General features: G+C 43.5%; 1 protein-coding gene across 5 annotated transcripts in view; it reads right to left on the minus strand.

Moving 5' to 3' along the window:
- Positions 1–369: 369 nt before the first annotated feature.
- LOC311525752 (putative RNA-binding protein Luc7-like 2) overlaps positions 370–21,719 on the minus strand; it is a 69,413-nt gene continuing 48,063 nt past the window's right edge. For 3 of the 5 annotated variants that reach the window (XM_084638092.1, XM_084638088.1, XM_084638089.1), the window contains exons 8-11: positions 18,963–19,054; positions 17,615–17,644; positions 16,432–16,620; positions 370–1,272 (exon numbers count right to left, since the gene is read on the minus strand). In XM_084638092.1, coding sequence (XP_084494218.1) covers positions 1,080–1,272; positions 16,432–16,620; positions 17,615–17,644; positions 18,963–19,054 — 504 coding nt within the window. In that variant the 3' untranslated portion in view covers positions 370–1,079. The remainder of the gene's footprint in view (positions 1,273–16,431; positions 16,621–17,614; positions 17,645–18,962; positions 19,055–21,719) is intronic. The other 2 variants (XM_084638090.1, XM_084638091.1) reach the window with 1 other exon arrangement.

Below are 21,719 nucleotides of genomic sequence, written 5' to 3' on the forward strand. Positions count from 1 at the left end.
AGTAAAAACTAACTTTTTCAAGTCGAAGCCGCTAAAGGTATGAATTGGTAACAGCCAGGACACGGATTTTAAGAGCTTTTGTCTCTTCATGATCTTGGAGTAGTCATGGTCTGTTTTAGGTCTCATCAGAAAGACAGAACTTCCAGTAGTAGAGTTGTGTATTTAAAATATTTTTCTCCAAATGAGAAAGTTCTGTACTGTTTCTTCTCATACAATTTACCTAACTAAAGAACATACACCAATAATTAGCCACATTCACCTTGAGACACCAAGGTGCTCAATGTTAACTTACCGGACAATGCAGTTTATTTTTAATTTTTTTATTTTTATTTATTTATTTTTACAATTAAGGATGTACAGCTTACATCCCACAAGAAAAAGCAGAAAAAGTCCTTATGGAAAAAAACCCAAATATACTGAACACATACCGAATGGTACAGAAAGATGGGACTGGCTTTGATTTCAAAATTTCAATAAAAATAAAAAAAGATGTAATGCAACAGCTGCTCAATTCCCCAGTCTAAATAGGCACTGTAAAAAACGACATTTCAGCTTTCTCTGGCACATATTCCAGTCTAAATGCTCTGACTGTAACCAACTCCTAGGTTTCCATACAATCATTGGGAAACAACCTTAGAATAAAAGTTTAGTACCCACCCGCCCTCTTAAAAAAGCGTTCAATGCTGCTGTTTGGACTGGACCAGAATTAGAGAATTTTATAAAGGATTGAGAGCACCCAAGGCAAGTAGTACAATATAATTTGTCACTATTTAACTTGCTTTGGAAAGGAGAGTAAAACAGTGAGAGCTGCACCTTGGTACATAAAACTGTCATCCTGGATAAAGAGAAATCGTTCAGATAAGTTTTACAGCTTGGTCAAAGTCAAGGACACAGCTTTAGGCATCATCAATTGAAGGGGTTCAATTCAGACTTAGTTATAACCACTTTTATATACTGTACATCTACCCTAGTTGCATCAGTGTCTGGAACTGCTCACTGGTGTCCCTTTGAATAACTGTAAACTAAACCATAGTATGCAACTCCATAGGAAGCTAGAGGATCCGGTGACTGTACAGCAGTTATATCTCCCCTGCTTCGCGCTCCTCTGAACTCCTCCGGTCTTCTGATCGGCCATTAGCACTTTCATATGAACGTTTCCTGTCTTTGTTATCTCGGGGTGACCTCTCTCTTGAGCTCCTGTCTTTGTCACGTGATGTTCTGTCATGATCTCTTGACCGTTCTTTGTCTCTGGAAGATCTTTCTTTTGAGGATCTGAAAAGTGCAATACATTTGAGAACCCAAATTAGTCACGAATCTGTTGCTGCCACAAAAAACATGTTGTGTTAAAATTTTGTATTTATCTTTTGCAGACAGACCCCAGTTTGGTTCCATATAGACAAATACATGAGAAGCCGTCAGGAAACACAGACACCCCCGCCCCCCATATCCAATTTAAAAACAGTAGACTGGCAGAGTCAGCATTTTTGAAGTACACTTACCTACATGCCTCCAGCTTCCATCCAGGACACACCACACGATCCACTGTCTACAGCAAAGCTCTAAGATACAATCGCATTTGCTCCAATCCCTCAGACAGAGACAAACACCCAGAAGATCTCTATCAAGCATTCTTAAAACTACAATACCCACCTGCTGAAGTGAAAAAACAGATTGACAGAGCCAGAAGAGTACCCAGAAGTCACCTACTACAGGACAGGCCCAACAAAGAAAATAACAGAACGCCACTAGCTGTCACCTGCAGCCCCCAACTAAAACCTCTCCAGCGCATCATCAAAGATCTACAACCTATCCTGAAAGACGATCCCTCACTCTCACAGATCTTGGGAGACAGGCCAGTCCTCGCTTACAGACAGCCCCCCAACCTGAAGCAAATACTCACCAGCAACCACACAACAAAAACACTAACCCAGGAACCTATCTCCTTGCAACAAAGCTCGTTGCCAACAGTGTCCACATATCTATTCGAGTGACACCATCATAGGACCTAATCACATCAGCCAAGCCATCAGGGGCTCGTTCACCTGTACATCTACCAATGTGATATATGACATCATGTGTTAGCAATGCCCCTCTGCCATGTACATTGGCCAAACTGGACAGTCTCTATGCAAAAGAATAAATGGACACAAATCTGACATCAGGAATCATAACATTCAAAAACCAGTCGGAGACCACTTCAACCTGTCTGGTCACTCAGTAACAGACTTAAAGGTGGCAATTTTGCAACAGAAAAGCTTCAAAAACAGACTCCAATGAGAAACTGCTGAACTGGAATTAATTTGCAAACTAGATACCATTAACTTGGGCTTGAATAGAGACTGGGAGTGGCTAGGTCATTACACAAATTGAATCTGTATCCCCACACCTTCTTGTCAATGGTCTGAAATGGGCCATCTTGATTATCACTACAAACGTTTTTTTTTTTCCCTCCTGCTGATAATAGCTCATCTTAATTAATTAGCCTCTTAGAGTTGGTATGGCAACTTCCACCTTTTCATGTTCTCTGTATGTATATATAGACATCTTCTTACTATATGTTCCATTCTGCGCATCTGATGAAGTGGGCTGTAGCCCATGAAAGCTTATGCTCAAATAAATTTGTTAGGTGCCACAAGTACTCCTGTTCTTTTTGCGGATACAGACTAACACGGCTGCTACTCTGAAACCTGTCATTTATTAGGGAGCTGAGCTTAAGGTTGCAACTTGCTTTTCATTAATTCTGATTTTGACCCTTTCCCCTGAAACTTTCACCAATAAAAGTTTCTGCCTGAAATTTCTCATGTGTGGTCTTCAGCCCAAGGAGAATTTTCTGGCACACTTTGAGGTTGATAAGACAGTGAGTTTGAGATATGAAACATTTTTCTTTCCTTCTTTTTATAAACAGAAAGCAAACTACTGAAGTCTTCTAGTTTTTGGAATGCCATCCCTCAAGAACAGCTTTGTTTACAGACTCCAGAGTTGTTTTATTCATCTGTACTCATGAAAATTAGCATTTTTGAGTAATTTTATTTTTTAGATGCTTAACTATAATTATTTGAACTTTCAAGAACTCTTGTCAGACAGTCACAGGAATTTTCTTCTGCAGATTTGCGGTATACCTTTAATCAAGTAAAAATCTGTGTCTCATATTCCCAGCCCCATAAGGGGTTAATACTTACTCCCCTTTGTAAAGCACTTTGAATCTATAGACGAAAAGGCTCTAAGCGATAGTACCCCCGAAGCTTTCCAGGGTTATAAAAAAACTAAATGATGGAAAGGGAAATTATCATAGTGATCAAGAAATCCTGTGTACTTAAAACTAATATAGGAGATTGCCCCTGTCTCCACTAACGGAATGGTGTTGAGAGTTTGTATTAGTGTCTCACTATCTTAACTCTTCAAAGGACAAGATCTACAATCTGTTCCCAAGTTTTGATGCAGACTTCCTTTTTGAGCTTGGATAAGTGACAACCTCAGTTCCCCCACCTGCAAAAGGGGGATTACTCCACAGGAGTTTTTGTGAAACTTAAATATTTAAAAAACATCTGGAGGCCCTCAGATGGAGGGTCATATAGAAGTACATAGTATCAGTTACACACAGTAACTCAAACTACAGACCAAAGAATTAAGAAATTATAAAAGTTGTTACAACCTGGCCTAGTTACCACCCTGTATGGTCAGTCTGTTATGAGTGGATCCAATCACCACATCCTATTGCGCTTCCAAATCAACTGGGTCTGGGTAGAATCTAGTCACTGTCTCTAGCTCTGGGACTATGGATACACATTCAGGTTCAGACCTGTTTGACACTCTACCTTGGACTTAGGGTGCCACCACCCAGAGGCCCTACACCCCCAAATCAGTGTCTGAGCCCTACTGTGCACCCCACGCCCCAGTTGCTTTCCAGAGCTCCACCAAGCCTGTGGGACAACGTGGCAGGAAAGCAAGGAAATGAAGGTTACTTACTTGTAGCTGGACTCCCTTGAGATGAGCCTCTGCATAGTCACACTATGGGAATCATGGCACCTGTGCTGTGAGTTTTCAGTACCTTCTGGAAAGCAGTGTCTGTTGAGGCCATTCTCCCCTCTCTCCTCCACCCACCCTAGATTTTTGAGGATAGAAAGGGAAAGTGGCCTTACCTGCTCTCCAGTTCTTTCCACTAATTTTGGAATACTTACCCTGAGACACTCCAGAAGTAGGAAATGGGTGTGCATGTGTGTGTGTGTGAGAATATGCAGAGCCTCATCTCGAAGAATTCCGGTTACAGGTAAATAACCTTCATTTCTTCTGAGTGGCATCTGCACATTCCTGCTTGTGGGAGTTTAGTAAGCAGTACAACCTGCAAGAAGGTAGGCTGAAGAGTTCTGGGTAAACAAGGTCAACAGAATACTTAAAACAAGCATCAGCTCTGCATAGAGTGAACAGAAGTGACCAAAATTCTCACTTTCTTAAAAAAAAAACAAAAACAAAACAAACAAACAAAAACAAAAAAACCACACACCCTGGTTACTAATCTTTCTGTAACTGTTGTTTTTAGAGAGGTGTTGCACATGTCCATCAAGTTGGCTCCAAGCACCCTCTGGTGTTGTGCACTCACAGCATTGGTATAAAGGGCCTTGCTGACTCTGCTCCCCTTAAGTTTCTTCTTACCGACTGACTCCAATGAGAGGGGACTGACGGTGGGTTTTGGAATAGACACGTGCAATACATCTTGAAGAACAACAGTTACAGAAAGGTTAATAACATAACATGTTTTTTTTCCTTCAAGTGCTTGCACATGTCCTTTCCAATTTGGGTGACTCACAAGCAGTTGTAGAGAGGAGCTTGTAGTTCAAGGACAGCCTGACAGCAAGACTGCGCAGCTGAAGTTGGCGTTGTCTCTAGCTACTTGGGTGATGACATAGTGCGTTGAGATATGTGCACGGATGACCAAGTTGCCACTCTGCAGATGTCCTGAATAGGGAATTGCATTAGGAAAGTGGCCGAAGAGGACTGCAATCATGTGAAACGAGCAGTCAAGTTAGCTAGGGATGATACATCTGAGTTCATAACATGCTAGGATGCATAAAGTAATCCAGGATGAACTTCTCTGAGCGAAGATGGGAAGGCCCTTCATTCTTTATCACTATGAACGGCGGAGTCAATCTGCGGAATGGTTTGGTCCTTTGTATATAGAAAACCAGAACCTGCATAACATCCAAAAAGTGTAGGCGTTGTTCCTCTCTGTTCACATGCGGTTTAGAGTAGAATACCGTCAGGAAGATAGCTTGACTGCAATGGAATTGCTTTGGGAGGAACGGCAGGTGTAGTAGCAGCTGAACCTTATCTTTGAAGATGATCATATATGGGAGTTCGGATGTAAGTGCCCCAATTTCTGAAACCTTTCTGGCTGAAGTGATGGCTACTAAGGTGGCCACTTTCCAGGAGAGGTGCAACAAGCATGTTGCTAGCTTAGATGCTAGTGTTAGATGAAGAGAGCTGAGGTTCAGATGAAGCAGTCAACCGTGATCTTGGGAGATCGGGTCTGGGAGTAGCGTGAGCAATAGCAAGGTCTCTGTTGAAAGCCCTAACAGGGTGGTAAACCAATGTTGTCTGGGCCATGCTGGGACTATGAGAATGACCTGCACCCGGTCCAGCTTAATCTTCATCAGAACCTTGTGTATCAGCCAAGGAGGAGAGAATGCATAATACAGGTGATTTGTCCATGACAACAAGAACGAGTCTGTCAGAAACCCTGGGCTGTGGCCTCGTAGGGAGCAAAACTGGTGGCATTTCCTGTTGTTTCAGGTAGCAACAGGTCTATAAGGGGAGTCTTTCACTGTTGGAAGATGTCCCATTGGAGGCACCACTCGTGGTGAGAGGAGAAAGACCTGCTGAGGTGATCCACCAGCTGGTTCTGAATTCCCGGAAGGTAAGATGCTTCTAGACTGATCGAGTGTGTAATGCAGAACTCGCACAGCTGGGCTGATTCCTAATATTTTGGGGGGGGGTGGGGGGTGGAGACGGACGACAGGAGAGCACACATGCCACAATGTCTGTTGATGTAGAACATGGCTGTCATGTTGTCTGTGAGAACTAAAACAGTTTTGTTTGTAATGTGAGATAAGAACGCCTGACAGGCTAGATGAATTGCCCTGAACTCCCTGCCACTGATATGCAGGGAAAGCTCTTCCTGAGACCAGAGGCCCTGAGTCCTGAGGGACCCTAGGTGTGCTCCCTGGCTAAGGGCTATGGAGTCAGCTACTAGCAACATGGACGGTAGAGGCTGTGAAAAGGGTACCCCCATACATACTATGCAGTGGTTCAGCCATCACGTCAGTATATCGAGGACATGAGCAGGAACAGTGAGCACCAAATCCAGGTGATGATGCAAGGGAGAGTATACCATGGCCAACCAGGCTTAGAGAGGTCTGAGATGTAGCCTCGCGTGTTGCACTACATATGTGCATGAAGCCATGTGGCTCAGAAGTCCCTGACAGTTTTGTGTTGTCATAACTGGATAAACCTGGAGGGACATTTTCAGGGCCATAATTGACCCGGAAAATCGCTTTTGAAGTAGGGCCCTCATAGGCATGGAATCGAGAATCACACTGATGAACTCTATAGAAGGGTGGATTTCTGATCATTTATCAGTAGGCCTAGTGCCCAGAAGGTTGACTGGATGAGATGGATATTGGATTCCACCTGAGCTCTGGACTGGCCTCTGACTAGCCAGTTGTCTAGGTACGGGAATAAGCGAACTCCATTTTTTCTGCGGAAGGCCGCCACCACAACCATACATTAGGTGAAGACACATGGGGCGGCTGACAGGCTGAAAAGAAGAATCGCAAACTGGTAAGGAACTTGGTTCATGACAAATCTTAGGAACCTTCTGTGGCCATGAAAGATTGATATGTGGAAGTATGCATCTGTTAGATAGAGGACAGCATACCACTCCCAGTGAGTAAATGATGGAAACCAATGAGACCATGTGAAATTTAAGTTCTTGAGATAGTGGTTGAGATGATGCAGGCCAATAGTAGATCTGAGACCACCCTTGGCTTCCAGGATTAGAAAATAATGGGAATAGAACCCCTTTCCTCTTAAGTGGAATGGAATCTCTTTCACAGCTCCCTTCCGAATGGAGGACTGCACTTCTTGTTCTAAGAGTTGCTCGTGAGAAGGGTCCCAGAAGATGGGTGAGAAGGTGGGGGTGAGAAGGTGGGGTAGACAAAAATTGGATGGTGTATCCCACTTCTACTGTGCTTAGAACACAATGATCTGAGGTAAGGTGGGTCCAGGCATTGAGGAAGCGGGAGAGTCAGTTGGAAAACAAGGAGAAAATTCCCTATGCAAATGAGGTGTTCCAGCAACCATCACAGGCGGTAAGAAGGAACTGAGGGGGAGCGGGGTTGGTAAGGCCTCTTACACCAGCGGTATGAGTAGAGTCCTGTAAATCTGCCAATCTCCACTTTATATCTACAACTGTGGATGTCGATATCTGCAGACCATTTTTGCAGATTGCAGATGGATACGTATACTAATTTTGTATCCATGCAGGGCTCTAGCTATGAGCGTGCAACGCCATACGGAGCTAGAGCTGACCTGACAGATGCCACTAGGGGAAAAAATTCTGGCAACTGTGCTCAGAACCTAATTGGAATGGTTATGTGTAAGCACTCAAAGTAGTGTTAATGAGGGAAAAATTTTGCTAAAAAAAAACAAAATAAAACAAGACCACATATATATGTACAGTAACAGTCATGCAACATGATGTGATGACGACAGTGTGAAGGTATGCCATGGATGCTACTTTTGTCCTGGATAAGGGCTGACAGTTCCAGGAGACTGAAGCCCTGTCAGGTGATAATTGTGAAACAGTGCATTTTACATGGACAATCTTTGGACCACGAGGGCCTGACTCCTCTTATGTCAGCTCCATCTCTCCAAGGGCTTGCAGTTCTTATAGATAAGCTTTGGCCCCATATAAATAATGGCAAAGTTTTCTGAATATACAAAGTACGATACCAAAAGGTAATTGGCTTTGTCTGCAGCAAGAGACACTTAAATTGGATATTAGGAAATGCTTTCTAACTATAACGTTAGTAAAGCACTGGGACAGGTTACCTAGGAGCTTGTGAAATCCATATAATTGAGGGTTTTAAGAAATGGTTAGACAAATATCTGTCAGGGATGTTGCAGGTATATTTAATCCTTCCTCAGCCTGGAGAGGTGGACATCCTATATTTCTATACTTCCTCATTGAATGTAAATGAGGCGTAGGTCCATATAGACATGCAAGTGGTCAGAATAAGATGGAAAGCCCAGGCATCTCATTTAGGATAGACATGAGGGCAGGGCCACCTGTTCTGTAAGAATGAAACTTAAAGGAGATAGTTTCTGAGATACAAGCCTAATGACTATCTATACTATCAAGAATAGTATCTTCATAGAGACACAGTCCAGAGAACATGTGACCAATGTTTAAATGGAAACCCCTGAGGTTTACGAGGATAAAAATTACAATCCCACAGCTCATGCTAGACGGGAACACCCTAGGGTGAGACAAATGAACCTATTCTTCTGCAACATTTGCAGTACATCCTAAACATTACAATGGAGAATTTAGTCTACTTTAATGCAGCTCTTACAGCAAAATAACTACCCCAAGCAGCTCTAGAGGTACAGAGAGCAACCCTGTCACAGAGAAGGTTATTCCTAAAGGAAGAAAGACTGTCAATGTGTATCAGATGTTAGAAAAGATGACAACCAAATGTCTTTTGGCTGGAGTTTCTTTTAAAAAAAAACCCCACAAAACTATCTCAAATGTAATAGTCAAAACAACAGTCAAGGAAGCCTTATCAAGTTCACCAACTTAGGAATTGTTCAGATGGGGAATTGAAAGGGATTCATAGAGTAGGTCTGACTGATTAAATGCTCGTGTTTTTCAACTTTCAGACATCAGCATAAACGCTCCATCAAGAGACCGAACAATATAGAGTCAAGATGTCAACCAGAGAAACTTCAAATCTGGATGGAAACAGGAGACTCAGTTGTTCGGAAAGCAGGACTTGATGGATACATCATAACCAAAATACTGAATGACAGACTTGTCCATCTCTAACCACGACTACTGATAACTTTATACCAACCTAACATCAAAATCCCTTTTGGTTTAATAAATCAAGGGCAACATGCAAAGAATTTCCTGTTCCAAGTGCGGGAAAGGAGTGGTACATTAGGACATACTTATCTCTGGTTCAGAGCCATAGGAAGGCACATTATCCCTATTCGGAAAGGACTTTAGTCATATTTAACCCATTTGCAGAACAAGGTAATACAAGATGGAGACCTCAAACAGAGTACTTGTATAGTTGAATGAAACTTCTCAAAGAATCTGTCAATACGTCTTCTTTCCCTGGTAGATAAGACACAGAACCAATCCAATGAAGGTATTTGACTTTGTGAACAGGAAATTTCCCTGTCAGAAATTGTTAGAGCGAACTCCTCTTCCGTGGTGTGTGTGATACATTCATGTAATGCTGTCCATCATAATTTAGACAGATTTGCATTTGATGGTGGGGAGAAGAGCATGGCTGGTCAGGGCAGTCTTTCACTCAGCTGCTATGTCTTTACATGGAGCTACATCTTCCCCCAAGATCACAAACCTGGGAGTGGATGGAGATGAAGGTGAAGACCCATTTCCACCCTCTAGGACTATTACTGCACACAACTGGAATATAAAGAATTTTCTGGAAAGCATGCTCTTCCCCATCTTATGAAATCCTGCATCTGGAAGATACTGAGGCATTGTAGCTAAGTAGTTCCTAGAAAAGGTTGTAGAGTCCTAAAGAGTCCTGCTGAAGTCTCAGACATAACCTGGTATTAAAGCTATCAAGTAACTGCATAGATAAGGAACCTGTCAAGTGCAGAAAAGCTTACAGTTCTGGAATATATCAAGGCTTTAGTGACCACAAATTTTCTAAGTGAGTATCAAAGTTGTGTAAACTACTAGGGAAGAACCATCTAGACACATAGAGGGTCAAGTCTATATAGAGACAAACACTCAAACATTCAAGGAGAGAGTCATGACAGCCAGGCAACACTTACTGCCATAGAAATGGCGATCAGAAAGGTACAGCTTTACTGATTGAGATCTTCTTCAACTCCAATTAGAGATACGTATAAAGAAATAAATATGCAACAATTGCACAGAAAGGGGGGTAAGTCTGGAACATTTCTGGAAATTAAAAAGAGCTCTTTCTCTGGAACTCAGAAGTATGATGCCCTTCAGGATATTAGTACAACCAGACAGCAGACTTCTCCATGCCACGTAGTCCTGTTGTCCACCCTGTCTGAGAGGTGGCAAACCTCATTCACACTGTGGCCAGGAAATAAACCTTATGCAGCATTTAAGTGTAGGCAATGGATGTTTCAACCCTTAGGTTCAACGGTCCTTCCAAATTGGAATGAACAGAAGCTAGGTTTACTGAGACCCGAAAGGCGGGTCCACTGCTCCATTGTACCAGAGTACTCCCTTAGAGCCAGGCTCGCTTACTAAAGCTAAATATCCGTGCCTATACGCGTTTCTACTACACATAGGAGGGAGGCGTAATGTCATTGGTAGCCAATCCCAGACACTGGACTCCTTCCTCGTTTAGAACCAGAAGCTAGGTATACAGAGCCCAATAATATTCTGATAAAATTTCCTCTTGCAAGAGGTTATGTTGATTAATCCATGTGTCTATTTATGTCTGATCTAGAACAGTGGTTCTCAACCAGGGGTACACGTACCCCTGGGGGTACGCAGAGGTCTTCCAACGGCTACATCAACTCATCTAGATATTTGCCTAGTTTTACAACAGGATACATGAGAAGCATTAGCAAAATGAGTACAAACTAAAATTTCATACAATGACTTGTTTATAATGCTCTATATACACTATACACTGAAATATAAGTACAATAATTATATTCCATGGTCAAAATGAGAAAGTAAGCAATTTTTCAGTAATAGTGTGTTGACACACGTGTATTTTTGTGTCTGATTTTGTAAGCAAGTATTTTTCAAATGAGGTGAAACTTGGGGGTACACACGACAAAAATCAGACTCCTGAAAGGGTACAGTAGTCTGTAAAGGTTAACAGCCACTGATCTAGGAGATATCAGAGTGGGCCTCAAAGCCCATCATATACATCTCTAAATCTAAATAGGTCCTACAGCATGGTATCTTCTCTGCAGAACCTTGGCAACATGCTTTTTAATTCCCTGGACTTCAGTATCTTTTTTTGCCTTTGCATTTGAGGGCTACAAAAAGGGTCAGAAGCCAAAAGGCAATCCTTTCTGGATCAGACTGATCCTGTGACACCGTAACCTGTCTCTCCTACAAAAGCTGCACAGCAGAGAAATCTTTGTATACTTGAAATCTCTCAGAATCAATAGAACTTTAGTGGGTATAGACCCTCAGATCTGAAGGGAGTCTCATCTAGGTATCAGTTCTCAGCCTTTCAGATCTCAGCATCTGTATCTTGCAAACTTGGATCTGATCAGAAGCTTGTTCTTCCCCCTTTCCAGTGTTGCAAGGGTTTCTCCACAATGAATTTGTTTCCTCAAGCCACTATATTGGGTACAGAATCAATAAGGCAAGTAGTTCTGCCAAGATCATGGTGTTGGAATTTCAGTAACATGGTCTTAGTCAGAGGTGGGCAAACTATGGCCCGCGGGACTGGCCTGCCCGGCCCCTGAGCTCATGGCCAGGGAGGCTAGCCCCCCTCCCCTGCAGCCACACTGCTGCAGGGCAGAGTGGCAGCGTGTCTGGCTCTGGCTGGGCAGCATGGCTGCCAGACATGCTGCTCTGAGCGGCATGGTAAGGGGATGGGGGGGGAGGGGTTGGATAAGGGGCAGGGGGTCCCTGGGGGCAGTGGTTCGGGGGGGGGGGGAAGGGGATGATGAACGGGGGGGTTTAGATGGGGGGGGTTGGATGGGGGAGTTCTGAGGGGGGCAGTGGTTCGGGGGGGGAAGGGGATGATGAACGGGGGGGTTTAGATGGGGGGGGTTGGATGGGGGAGTTCTGAGGGGGGCAGTCAGGGGGCGGGAAGTGAGATGGGTAGGGGGGAGGGATAGCTCAGTGGTTTGAGCATTGGCCTGCTAAACCCAGGGTTGTGAGTTCAATCCTTGAGGGGGCCATTTAGGGATCTGGGGCAAAAATTGGGGATTGGTCCTGCTTTGAGCACGGGGTTGGACTAGATGATCTCCTGAGGTCCCTTCCAACCCTGATATTCTATGATTCTATGATAGAGGATGGGGACCAGGGTGTTTGGGAACATGTGCACAGCGTTCCCTACCCAGCCCTCCATACAGTTTCGCACCCCAGTTTGGGCCTTGGGCCAAAACGTTTGCCCACCCCTGGTCTTAGTGGTGCAGAACCACTAGACAAATTACTTCTCAATAGTTAAAGATGTCTGATTCTTATGCTGGCTACATCCCAAGCAATATGATCTCTTCTTGGCAACCATGCTTGGCAGTTATTCATATCTGGCTGTTGAATCTGGATCCATGTTATCACTCAGGATCCACGTTGGTTCTGGCTCTGGATATGAACTTGCCAGCCACTCATCTATGCTTAGCTGTAAAATTCGGATTTTTTTCCCTTTTGTAGCCTGAACCCATGCTTTGCTGCAGCCCCAGATCTGGGTTTTGCAGCTCCAGATCCTGACTCTGCTGATCATGATCCTTTGGAAACTGGATCCAGTGGCCAGAGAGCCCCTTTAGGCACATTAGGTCTCTGAGGTCAACCTGGACAGACCCTGGAACCTTGAGGAGGACCAGATGCCGAAGCTGATGCTAGACTTACAAATGGCCAGACTTAGTTGACTGAGCCGGAGGAGCCTCCCCTGTCAGCTGGGTGGTGTGAAATGGCCCAACCCCCTCCTGTCAGTCCAGACAAAACCCGTGTCAGACAAGCATCTGCTATCCTCTTTTAAAAGAAAAACTTCACAAACTAACTAAAAACAAAATCTGCCCCAAAGTTTACCAAAGAGATGGGTGGTGGGAATAGATGAGGAAAGCATCAAGGACACTGAAAGCTTATGCTCAAATAAATTTGTTAGTCTCTAAGGTGCCACAAGTCCTCCTCGTTCTTTTTGCTGATATAAACTAACACAGCTCCCACACTGAAACCTGTGTTCAATATAGGTTCTCTGCCCCTCTGGTGGTTAAAATGAATTGTAAGGCAGTTAGGGCCACTCCCCATTTCCTACCTTCAGAACCCTCCAGGATAAGAGGGGGAGGAAGGGGCAAGTGGCCCCAACGGATGCAGCTTTCCAGAAGGCTCTGGAAGCTCATAGTGTAGGTGCCTAGGAATAAACAGAGATCTAATGAAGAACAATACAGACTAATAAGAATTTGTTAACCATAGTGACTTTACTCTTAAAGCACTTGAGAGAGAGAGAGATTTCTCTGAAAACAACAAAAGTCTTAAGATTAATCTTCCCCATGTCTGATCTCTCCCCTTTTGTAAGTCTAAGATTTTCCAGCACTTCAGGCTGGGCAGAGTGCAACCTGCTCAACCCCTCTCTGTCTCTGCAAGTTCTCCTTTGCATGGTGAAGGTGGGACCCTGGCACAGAACAGTACCCCACTGTTCAGTTGCCATCTCTCTGCCACATGCTCCACTAGGAAACTCCAGCCCCTTCCACGAGTCATGCCTGCCCCCCTTGTTTAGAAAAAACATTCATCCATGAGGATGTGCCAGTAGTTGAGCCATTCAAAATCAACAGCTCCCCGCTCTGTCTATCAGATGTTCCATGACTTCCAATCCATCAGTGTTGATCAGTTGTGACTTCTTAGCCTTCTCCTTCCTGTCTTTCCTCTACTGAGGTGTTTGATTAGCTCCTTGCTTCACACTTCCCCACCCTCTCCTCTTTTGCCTTCCCCTCCCATCACAAGGTCCACCCTGCCAATCCACAGCCATGGCTCACCCTGACATCCAATTCCTCAGCTCCTGCTCTCACACCGCAGAACATCTCTGGAGGAAATTCTGTGACCAGGCTGACTTCCTCTGCTACAAATTCATTCTTATCTCCTTCAGTTCTGCCAGTTCCCTTACTAAGCAACTCCACTTCTCCACATTAATTGAATCCTACACCCAGAACCCCAGCCATCTTTTACTGATTCCTCAAAATCTCCCCTCCTCCTGCCTCTACCTCTCTCCCCGCACAGGATCTCAGATTTCTCTCAAGAGAAAACTGACAAGATACAGCATATGAACTTCCCCCTCCTTTTACCTTGGCTTCCCTTCCCTGTCCTACACTTCTCATCTCCTTCTCCTGTCACAGAAGTTTCTAATCTGCTCTCCTCCTGTAACCTTTCCACTTGTCACTGTAATCCCATCCCACACCCTTATCTCACTCATGCCCACTCTTATGCCTTTCCTTACTTTTTCCCCCCTCAACCTCCAACTCTCCTCACAATACAAGCATACTTTAGTCTCTGACATCTTAAAAACACCACCCTTAATTCCACTTGCCTCTTCAACTATCATGCCTTTTTCCCTTTCATCTCTAAACTATTTGGACACATGGTCTACAATTTCTGTCTGGAGTGCCTCTTGTCCAATTCAGTCCTATACTTTCTCTGATCTGGTTTCTATCTGCTGCACTCCACTGAAACCACTCTAGCCAATCTCTCATGACTTTTTCCTCCTAAAGCTCAGAACCAGTACTCCATCCTCCTGCTTGACCTGCAGCCTTCTGTGACAACACTGACCACACTTCACTTCTTGAAATCATGCCCTCCCTTAGCTTCCATAGCACTCTCTTTTGATACGCCTTTTCTACACCTCTACTACTTCAACATGTAACACCTCTAACTACTACTTCAACATGTACATCAGATCTTCCTCATTCCCCCCTCCACCAACTTTCTGTGAAGATTACACAGGGCTCTGTGCTTTGTACCCTCTCTTCTCCCTCCACACTTTATCTTTGTGTAATCCCATTTGCAAACATACATTCAACTACTATCATGATGCTGATGATTCACAGATCTACCTCTCTATTCCAGACCTGTCTCCTTCTATGCAAACTACAATCTAATCTGGTCTCTCTGACATCTTCTTGAGCATGTCTAGCTGTCAGCTCAAACACAACATAGCTGAAACAAAACTCCTAATTTTCTTCTCACCAAGACTTCCCCACTGCCTTTCTTGATCTCTGTGGACACCACCACAATCCTGCCTGTCACTCAGGCCTATAACCTGGGTATCATTTTTCATTCAGACCACTCTTTAGGTCCTCACATCTAGGCCAAGTTTAAGTCTTGCAGATTCTTTGCGCATAACATCTAAAATATTGCCTTTCTGATTCATCCACACAGCTCAAACTCTCATCCAAGATCTCATCTTTGTCCCAATTACTGCAACATCATTCTCTACTCTTGACAATACAGTTTTGCCTGATTATCTATTCAGAATACTGCTGCAAAGATTGTTTTCCTAGCCTGTTGCTTTGACCACATTCTTTGCAACCCTCCACTGGCTCCCCTTTTTCTATCACAACATACATAACTTGCTTGTGTTCACTTTTAAGGACAGCCTATTCCCACATACCTATCATCTCTCATTAGAGAGCGAGATGCTGATCCTCACCTACAAGTGGCCCAAGATGCCAGCCTCCATCACCTACTTGTTAAATTTTCTAATAGGCATCTTTGTGCTTTCAACCACACGTTTGGGAGAAGCTCCCCATAAACTTCCTCCTTCCAGACCCTCCTCAAGGCACTGCTTTGCCATGATGCCTAAAAAAAAAACCTAACAATGGTTTGGCTGCTCTTGTGCTGAGACCACTGCTTATCAAGCTGACCAGTACTGTCTCGCTGCTTCCCTGTACTCGTCTGTCTGTATCCATCTGTTGTCTCTTGTCGTATACCAGACCATAAGGTCTCTGAGGCAGAAACTGGGTTTTTTTTGGATCTGTGTTTCGACAATACCTAGCACAATGGGCTCCTAGTCCACAACTAGGGCTCAGAGATGCTACAGTAATACAAAAATCACAACAAATGGCTCTCAGCAACAGTCCTTCAATGAGATATCAAACACCTTTCCCAGGCAGGGAAGCTGTCTGGAATGCAGTACAATAGGTTATCTTCAGGAACATTCAGGCTTATTTTCACTCACAGTACAGCACGGGGTTCACAATTTGACAAATATGTTGCACTTTGTCACAGCAGTTCCTTCCCTCCCTCCCCCGCCAAACAGACAAAAGGTAACCCTGTTTCTGTATCACTGCTCATGCTAAAACAATGACTGAAATCTGGAAATGCCCCACAAGGTGTTTAAAATTACTAAGTGTTCTTGGTAAACAATTACATTTCTAGCCATTGTTTCTGGAAACAGTTACAATTGTTTTCTGGTTTCAGGGAAGGGAAACTACTTCTGTCAGGAGGCCAACATTTACCGTTTTTTGCGCTCTCTGCTCCTGTCCCTGGAACTATGCCTGCTTCTCTGATGGCTGCGGCTCCTGCTGCGACTGCTGGAGCGAGACCTGTGACGGTGGCGTTTCTCACGGGATTTGGAGCGAGTTCTTCTCTTTCGCTCCCGGGAGGCAGAGCGAGATCGATGTCTGCGGCGATCTCGAGACCTAGATCTGGAAACAGAAAGAAAGGATTTACAGTGAATGAGGCAGTCAGCTGCTCTACCAGTATACCAATATTTAGTGCTCTGTACATAGTATTGGGTCTGTACAGAGATCAGTTTCCAATTATCACAGCTATTATGCATTTCTCAGAGAGACTGGCCCGAAGGAGGAAAGTGATGAGGGAATCCTCCAAATTCCCCTCTGACAAGTCCAACCAAATTTAGAGCAGATGAAGGGAAGACTCTGTACGTTTGGCCATTTGCCACTACCTTTCAAAGAAATCAAAGTGCTTATTTGACAGAGTCTATTTAACAAACAGATAAAGTTACAGAGTGTTGATGTTATGGAAGATGCTGTGACAATGAGCCTTTGGGTAGGTGCTTTATGTTGCAGTTCTGTCTATGAAGCCTTCTATTTACGACATGATATGCACCAGCTATCACTGAAGTTTTAAAACAAGAGCTATATTCTGGTTTAGGGCCACTAACACAAGACTATATTTGCAGGCTCTCAAACCCCTGAAGGTTTATTATTACAAATTCTTTCCTATTGAAAAGGACGGCAATGCAAACTAGTGGCTTCCAACTGAAGCTTAAGAGGCAAGGTGCATTGCCTAAGTACTGACACCTCTGGATGGGTCATCTGTGGATACTGAACCTGGGACCTCTGGGTCTAAAAGGACAAGTGTCTATTGCTTAAGCTAAAGGACCTGGACCATCAGCTTGCAAGCAGTCACAGATGCAAGCCTTTTAACATGTTCTAACTACTATCAGAGGAGGAAAAAAACATCTTGTTCGCCATGGGCGAACACATGTGCATACACAGTCCAATACCATGGTGATCAGTGCAGTATAAATCTGTTGAGAATGGCCATCCTCTATGCTGCTTTGGTGCTAAACAAGGACACTGCAGTCTAGTAATGCTTGACAATGAAATTTATAAAAGTTCTAGCTTTTAAAAGCCTGACTTCACTACTAGTACCCCTTTCCTGCAGATTACATACCTTCTGGGATTCTTGCTATGGGATCTGGACCTGAAACAAATGGAAAATGGTGATCAGCTTTTGTTATACAAACAGATTCACAATTCGAAAATGCAGAATATTACAAAGAGAACAAGCTAAAGGAACTGATTACTTACCACAGGGTAAGTGGGTTGGCAATCTTTGGCACACGGCCCATCAGGGTAATCGGCTGGCGGGCCGTGAGACATTTTGTTTACGTTGACTGTCCGCAGGCACAGCCCCCCTGCAGCTCCCAATGGCTGCGGTTCGCCGTTCCCGGCCAATGGGAGCTGCAGGAAGCAGCGGCCAGCATGGCAGGCCACAGGGATGTGCTGGCCGCTGCTTCCTGCGGCTCCCATTGGCCGGGAACGGCGAACCGCAGCCATTGGGAGCTGCAGGGGTCCCGTGCCTGCGGACGGTCAACATAAACAAAATGTCTCACGGCCCGCCACCAGATTACCCTGATGAACCGTGTGCCGAAGGTTGCCGACCCCGACTTACCATTACACTTCTTATTCTATAAAAAACAGTTATGATAAAGGCCCTTTTAAAATGTGAGTTACAGTCTTTTTAGAGGAAGATTTCCCAATACTACATTGATCTGACTGTTTAAATGCTGCTTCTCTTTTCTTTCTGAGTATAGCATGCCACAAAAATTCCCTATTTTATTTAAACTCTTTCTTGTTTTTCATGAAAACCTTAGAAAGTTAAGGAAAATACTGTCCCTCTGTTCTTCTGATGCACAGAACACCTGATTTTATGGGGGATTTCACAGCTGAGATGTGAGCTCATCAACATTGTTGTCGAAAGTCATTGTGGACTTCTTGAGGTCACAACAAAATGCATGCAAACAGCAGTTTAAACAAGTCTGCATGTGAATTCCTAGAAACAGTGATTGCGTATTTCATGGAGAAGATTCAGGACCGCTCCAAAACTGCCAATCATATATTCACCTCTTTTTTAGGTCTAATTTGATAATTTCAGATACCCTGCATAGATGGATTGGAAAGTATTTTCCCTAAAAGACACCTAATTATAATCTACTTGTTAACTCTCAGAGAAAATTACATGTCTGAAATCACACTGAAAAGTCAGTATTTGATCATGTGTATATTCACCCAGTTGTATCCATTACTTATATAGAAAAAGTATTCCACCAGAAATAAGGAGTTATAGGCTTGAGAAAAGTAGTCAAATAGCAAATTACTTTCAATTCATGTAGAATTTTCAGCAAATGCAGCCTGTTCTGCCACCAAGCAGACACACACAAACATACAAGAAAATTCAGTCTTACATAGATTTTAGAATGATTATTAAATGTATGCGGTCAAAAACAGCAGATCTCTACCTCCTTAGCTTCTCCCTTTCTTCTTTCTCCCTCTCTTCTCTGCGTTTCAGGCGTTCCTGATTTCGTTTTTCCTGTTTATCAGCCACAACCCTCTAAAAACAAAGGGACATTTTCAATACATCACTTCAGCTGAAAGGTCATATAAAGTCATATAAAACAGTTAACAGTTGGTTCTTCCCCATTTTCTGTGAACATATATTATCCCCCCTCTTCTCATTCTCTCAGCATCATATTTGCCTTATTTACTTTGTTTAGGAAGTGGCCATTATTACAAGAGAGCTACAGAGAAGAGATGGTATTAATATCAAGACCTGAAGGAGGTAGAACTATACTAATTCAAAGTTTCTCATGGAAGGGAGTTCAAAAGCAGTGGGATTTCACCATGAGAGTTTCCATACTAATTCTATCGCACTCTGGCCAGTGGGTGGTAAATCGGAATGAGTAGAGCTGGAAATTTAATGAGCTTCCTTTGTTTACACTGGAAGATAAATAAGGTCTTAGTCTGCATCAAAGACCCTGGTTTGGAGGCTACTTCTCTCCACACTGTGAACACGACAGTTACAATCAGAGAAAGGATGCTTCAGCTAGTAGTATGTAGGTTGAATTCACTACAGCTAGGGGCAGGGCACCCTGAGCAGAGGGCCCTTAGGAATGGAACACACTGGAACTGGACATTAGGAAAAGCCTCCAAGTCTTTCCACCTTCTGGGCATAATGCAAGAGATTCATCTCTTTATAAAGGTCTTCTGAATTGTGGAATTGTCCCAGACCATCTTGATTATATCTCGAGGAGAATTTGAGGAAGGAGGACAGTTATCTTTTTTTTGTAAGTGACGTACTCCAAAGATTACATAATACAGTTTACTTTAGGAATTTGGAATAATTATCCATGGACAATTTTTTCAGTTGGTGGTAATAGCTGAGTATTCAATTTCTTATAGTTTTGATGTCAAGTAATTCCTTGTACAACAATGACAATTTACTTGTAATTATTTTTAATAACTATTCTTGTTCCAGGGAGCTATTTGCATTAATGCCTTCTCATAAATATCGCACATAACCACACAAAACAACATTCTGGGTCCACTAGCACTTTTACTCATGATCCTAACAGAAGCATTTTCTGCATTTGGACTCCAATTCAGGAAAACTTGTTCTTAACTCCTATTGAAGTTAATGGACCTTAAGCACATGCTTACATATCTCACTGAATTGCAAAACCATAATACATAGATAATTTTTAAGGCCAGAAAGGACCATTATGATAACATAGTCCTGCATAACACAGGACACAGAATTTCACTCAGTACTTCTTGCATCAAGCCCACAATTTCTAGTTAAGCTAGAGACTCATTTAGAAAAGACATATTAGCAGAGCAAGGAGAGCAGACAAAGTTGGGAATTTAGAGGTGGTGTGAGGGCTTGTCAGCTCTGAATTCTCCCATTCTGTGTGTGCTGGGATCTCGGGGAGCCCCGCCCCTCTCTCTTCCTGTTGTGTGTTCTGAAATCTGGGGGACTGTGCTCCTCTTGCGGTGCCTGGGCCCCTCTTCCCGACTTTCCATCTGAGATGGAATCTGGGGTAGGGAGACTGAAAGTATCAAAAATTTAAACATCTGAAATCCAGAAAATGAATAGTTAAGATACATATTACCCCTGTGTGGGTGAGGGGACTGGCCTGCTTTGGAAGAAATGCAGACTGGATGGCCCTGGGGAATGGGTGGAGAAGCCTGGCTGAACCAGAGACAGGAGTCCCAAATGGGAGAGGGGAAGCCAGCTCAGTGCCCACCCTGGGCTACTTAGTCAACGTAGCGTGCATCCCTCCAGTAACCTGCTGTCTGGAATAAGTATACGTAGCAGCACAGGACAGGAGACAGCAGGAAGCAATTTCTTACATGTTAAAAGCTTCTACAGTGTGAACTAATGGCTTGATGGAATGGGAAGAGGAAGGGGAGCTGGAAATGGTGGTGGTGGAGGCGTTACATGTTGTGGGGAACGGTGGGGCAGGAGGGAGAAGGAGACAGACCCACCAGTCTTCTCTTGCATACTCAAGTTACTTTAACAACCATGTAATAAAACTGTCAAGGGTTTGGGATATAGACTGTGAAAGAGATTTCTCTCATTGGCCCAGTTAGCAACTACACATTGCAAACATTTCAAAGCATGACCATTTTCTTGATTCCACCATAACAAAATATGCATAGGAGCATTTAGGAACCACAGAGCAATTGTGTGGCCTAGTGAAAAGACCACTGGACTAGGACTATTCCTAACTCTGCCACTGGCCTGTTGGGTGACCTTGGGCAAGTCACTCCACCTCAGGTTCCCATGTGTAAAATGGGCATAACAATATAAAAGTTCTTTAAGAACTACTGATTAAAAGCACTATATAAAAGCTAGGTCTTTTATTACTACTTAGCCACAACAACATATCAACTGCAAACCTCAGTGAGAATTACAACTGCCTAAATGACCACAAACTCTTACCAACATACATTTCTTTTTTTAAAAGGCTAGGAAATTAAATGGCAAAAGATACAGTTAAGATTGCATGATAGCTCAAGCCCTTCCAGAATGTTGAGTTCTACAAAATCAAGCTTCTGAAAACCAGGAAATAGTCAAGGTACATGCCCATGCAACCTTACCTCTGCAATTCCTTTAATCTGACAAATGCCACTGGGAATTATCTGCATGCACTCCAGCTGCATTCATTGTGTTAGGTATAGCTGTCTTGAATGGTGAAGGAATAAACTGAAGCAGC

This window comes from Lepidochelys olivacea (genome assembly GCF_965140295.1).
Source record: "Lepidochelys olivacea isolate rLepOli2 genome assembly, chromosome: 1".
Lineage (NCBI taxonomy): Eukaryota > Metazoa > Chordata > Testudines > Cheloniidae > Lepidochelys > Lepidochelys olivacea.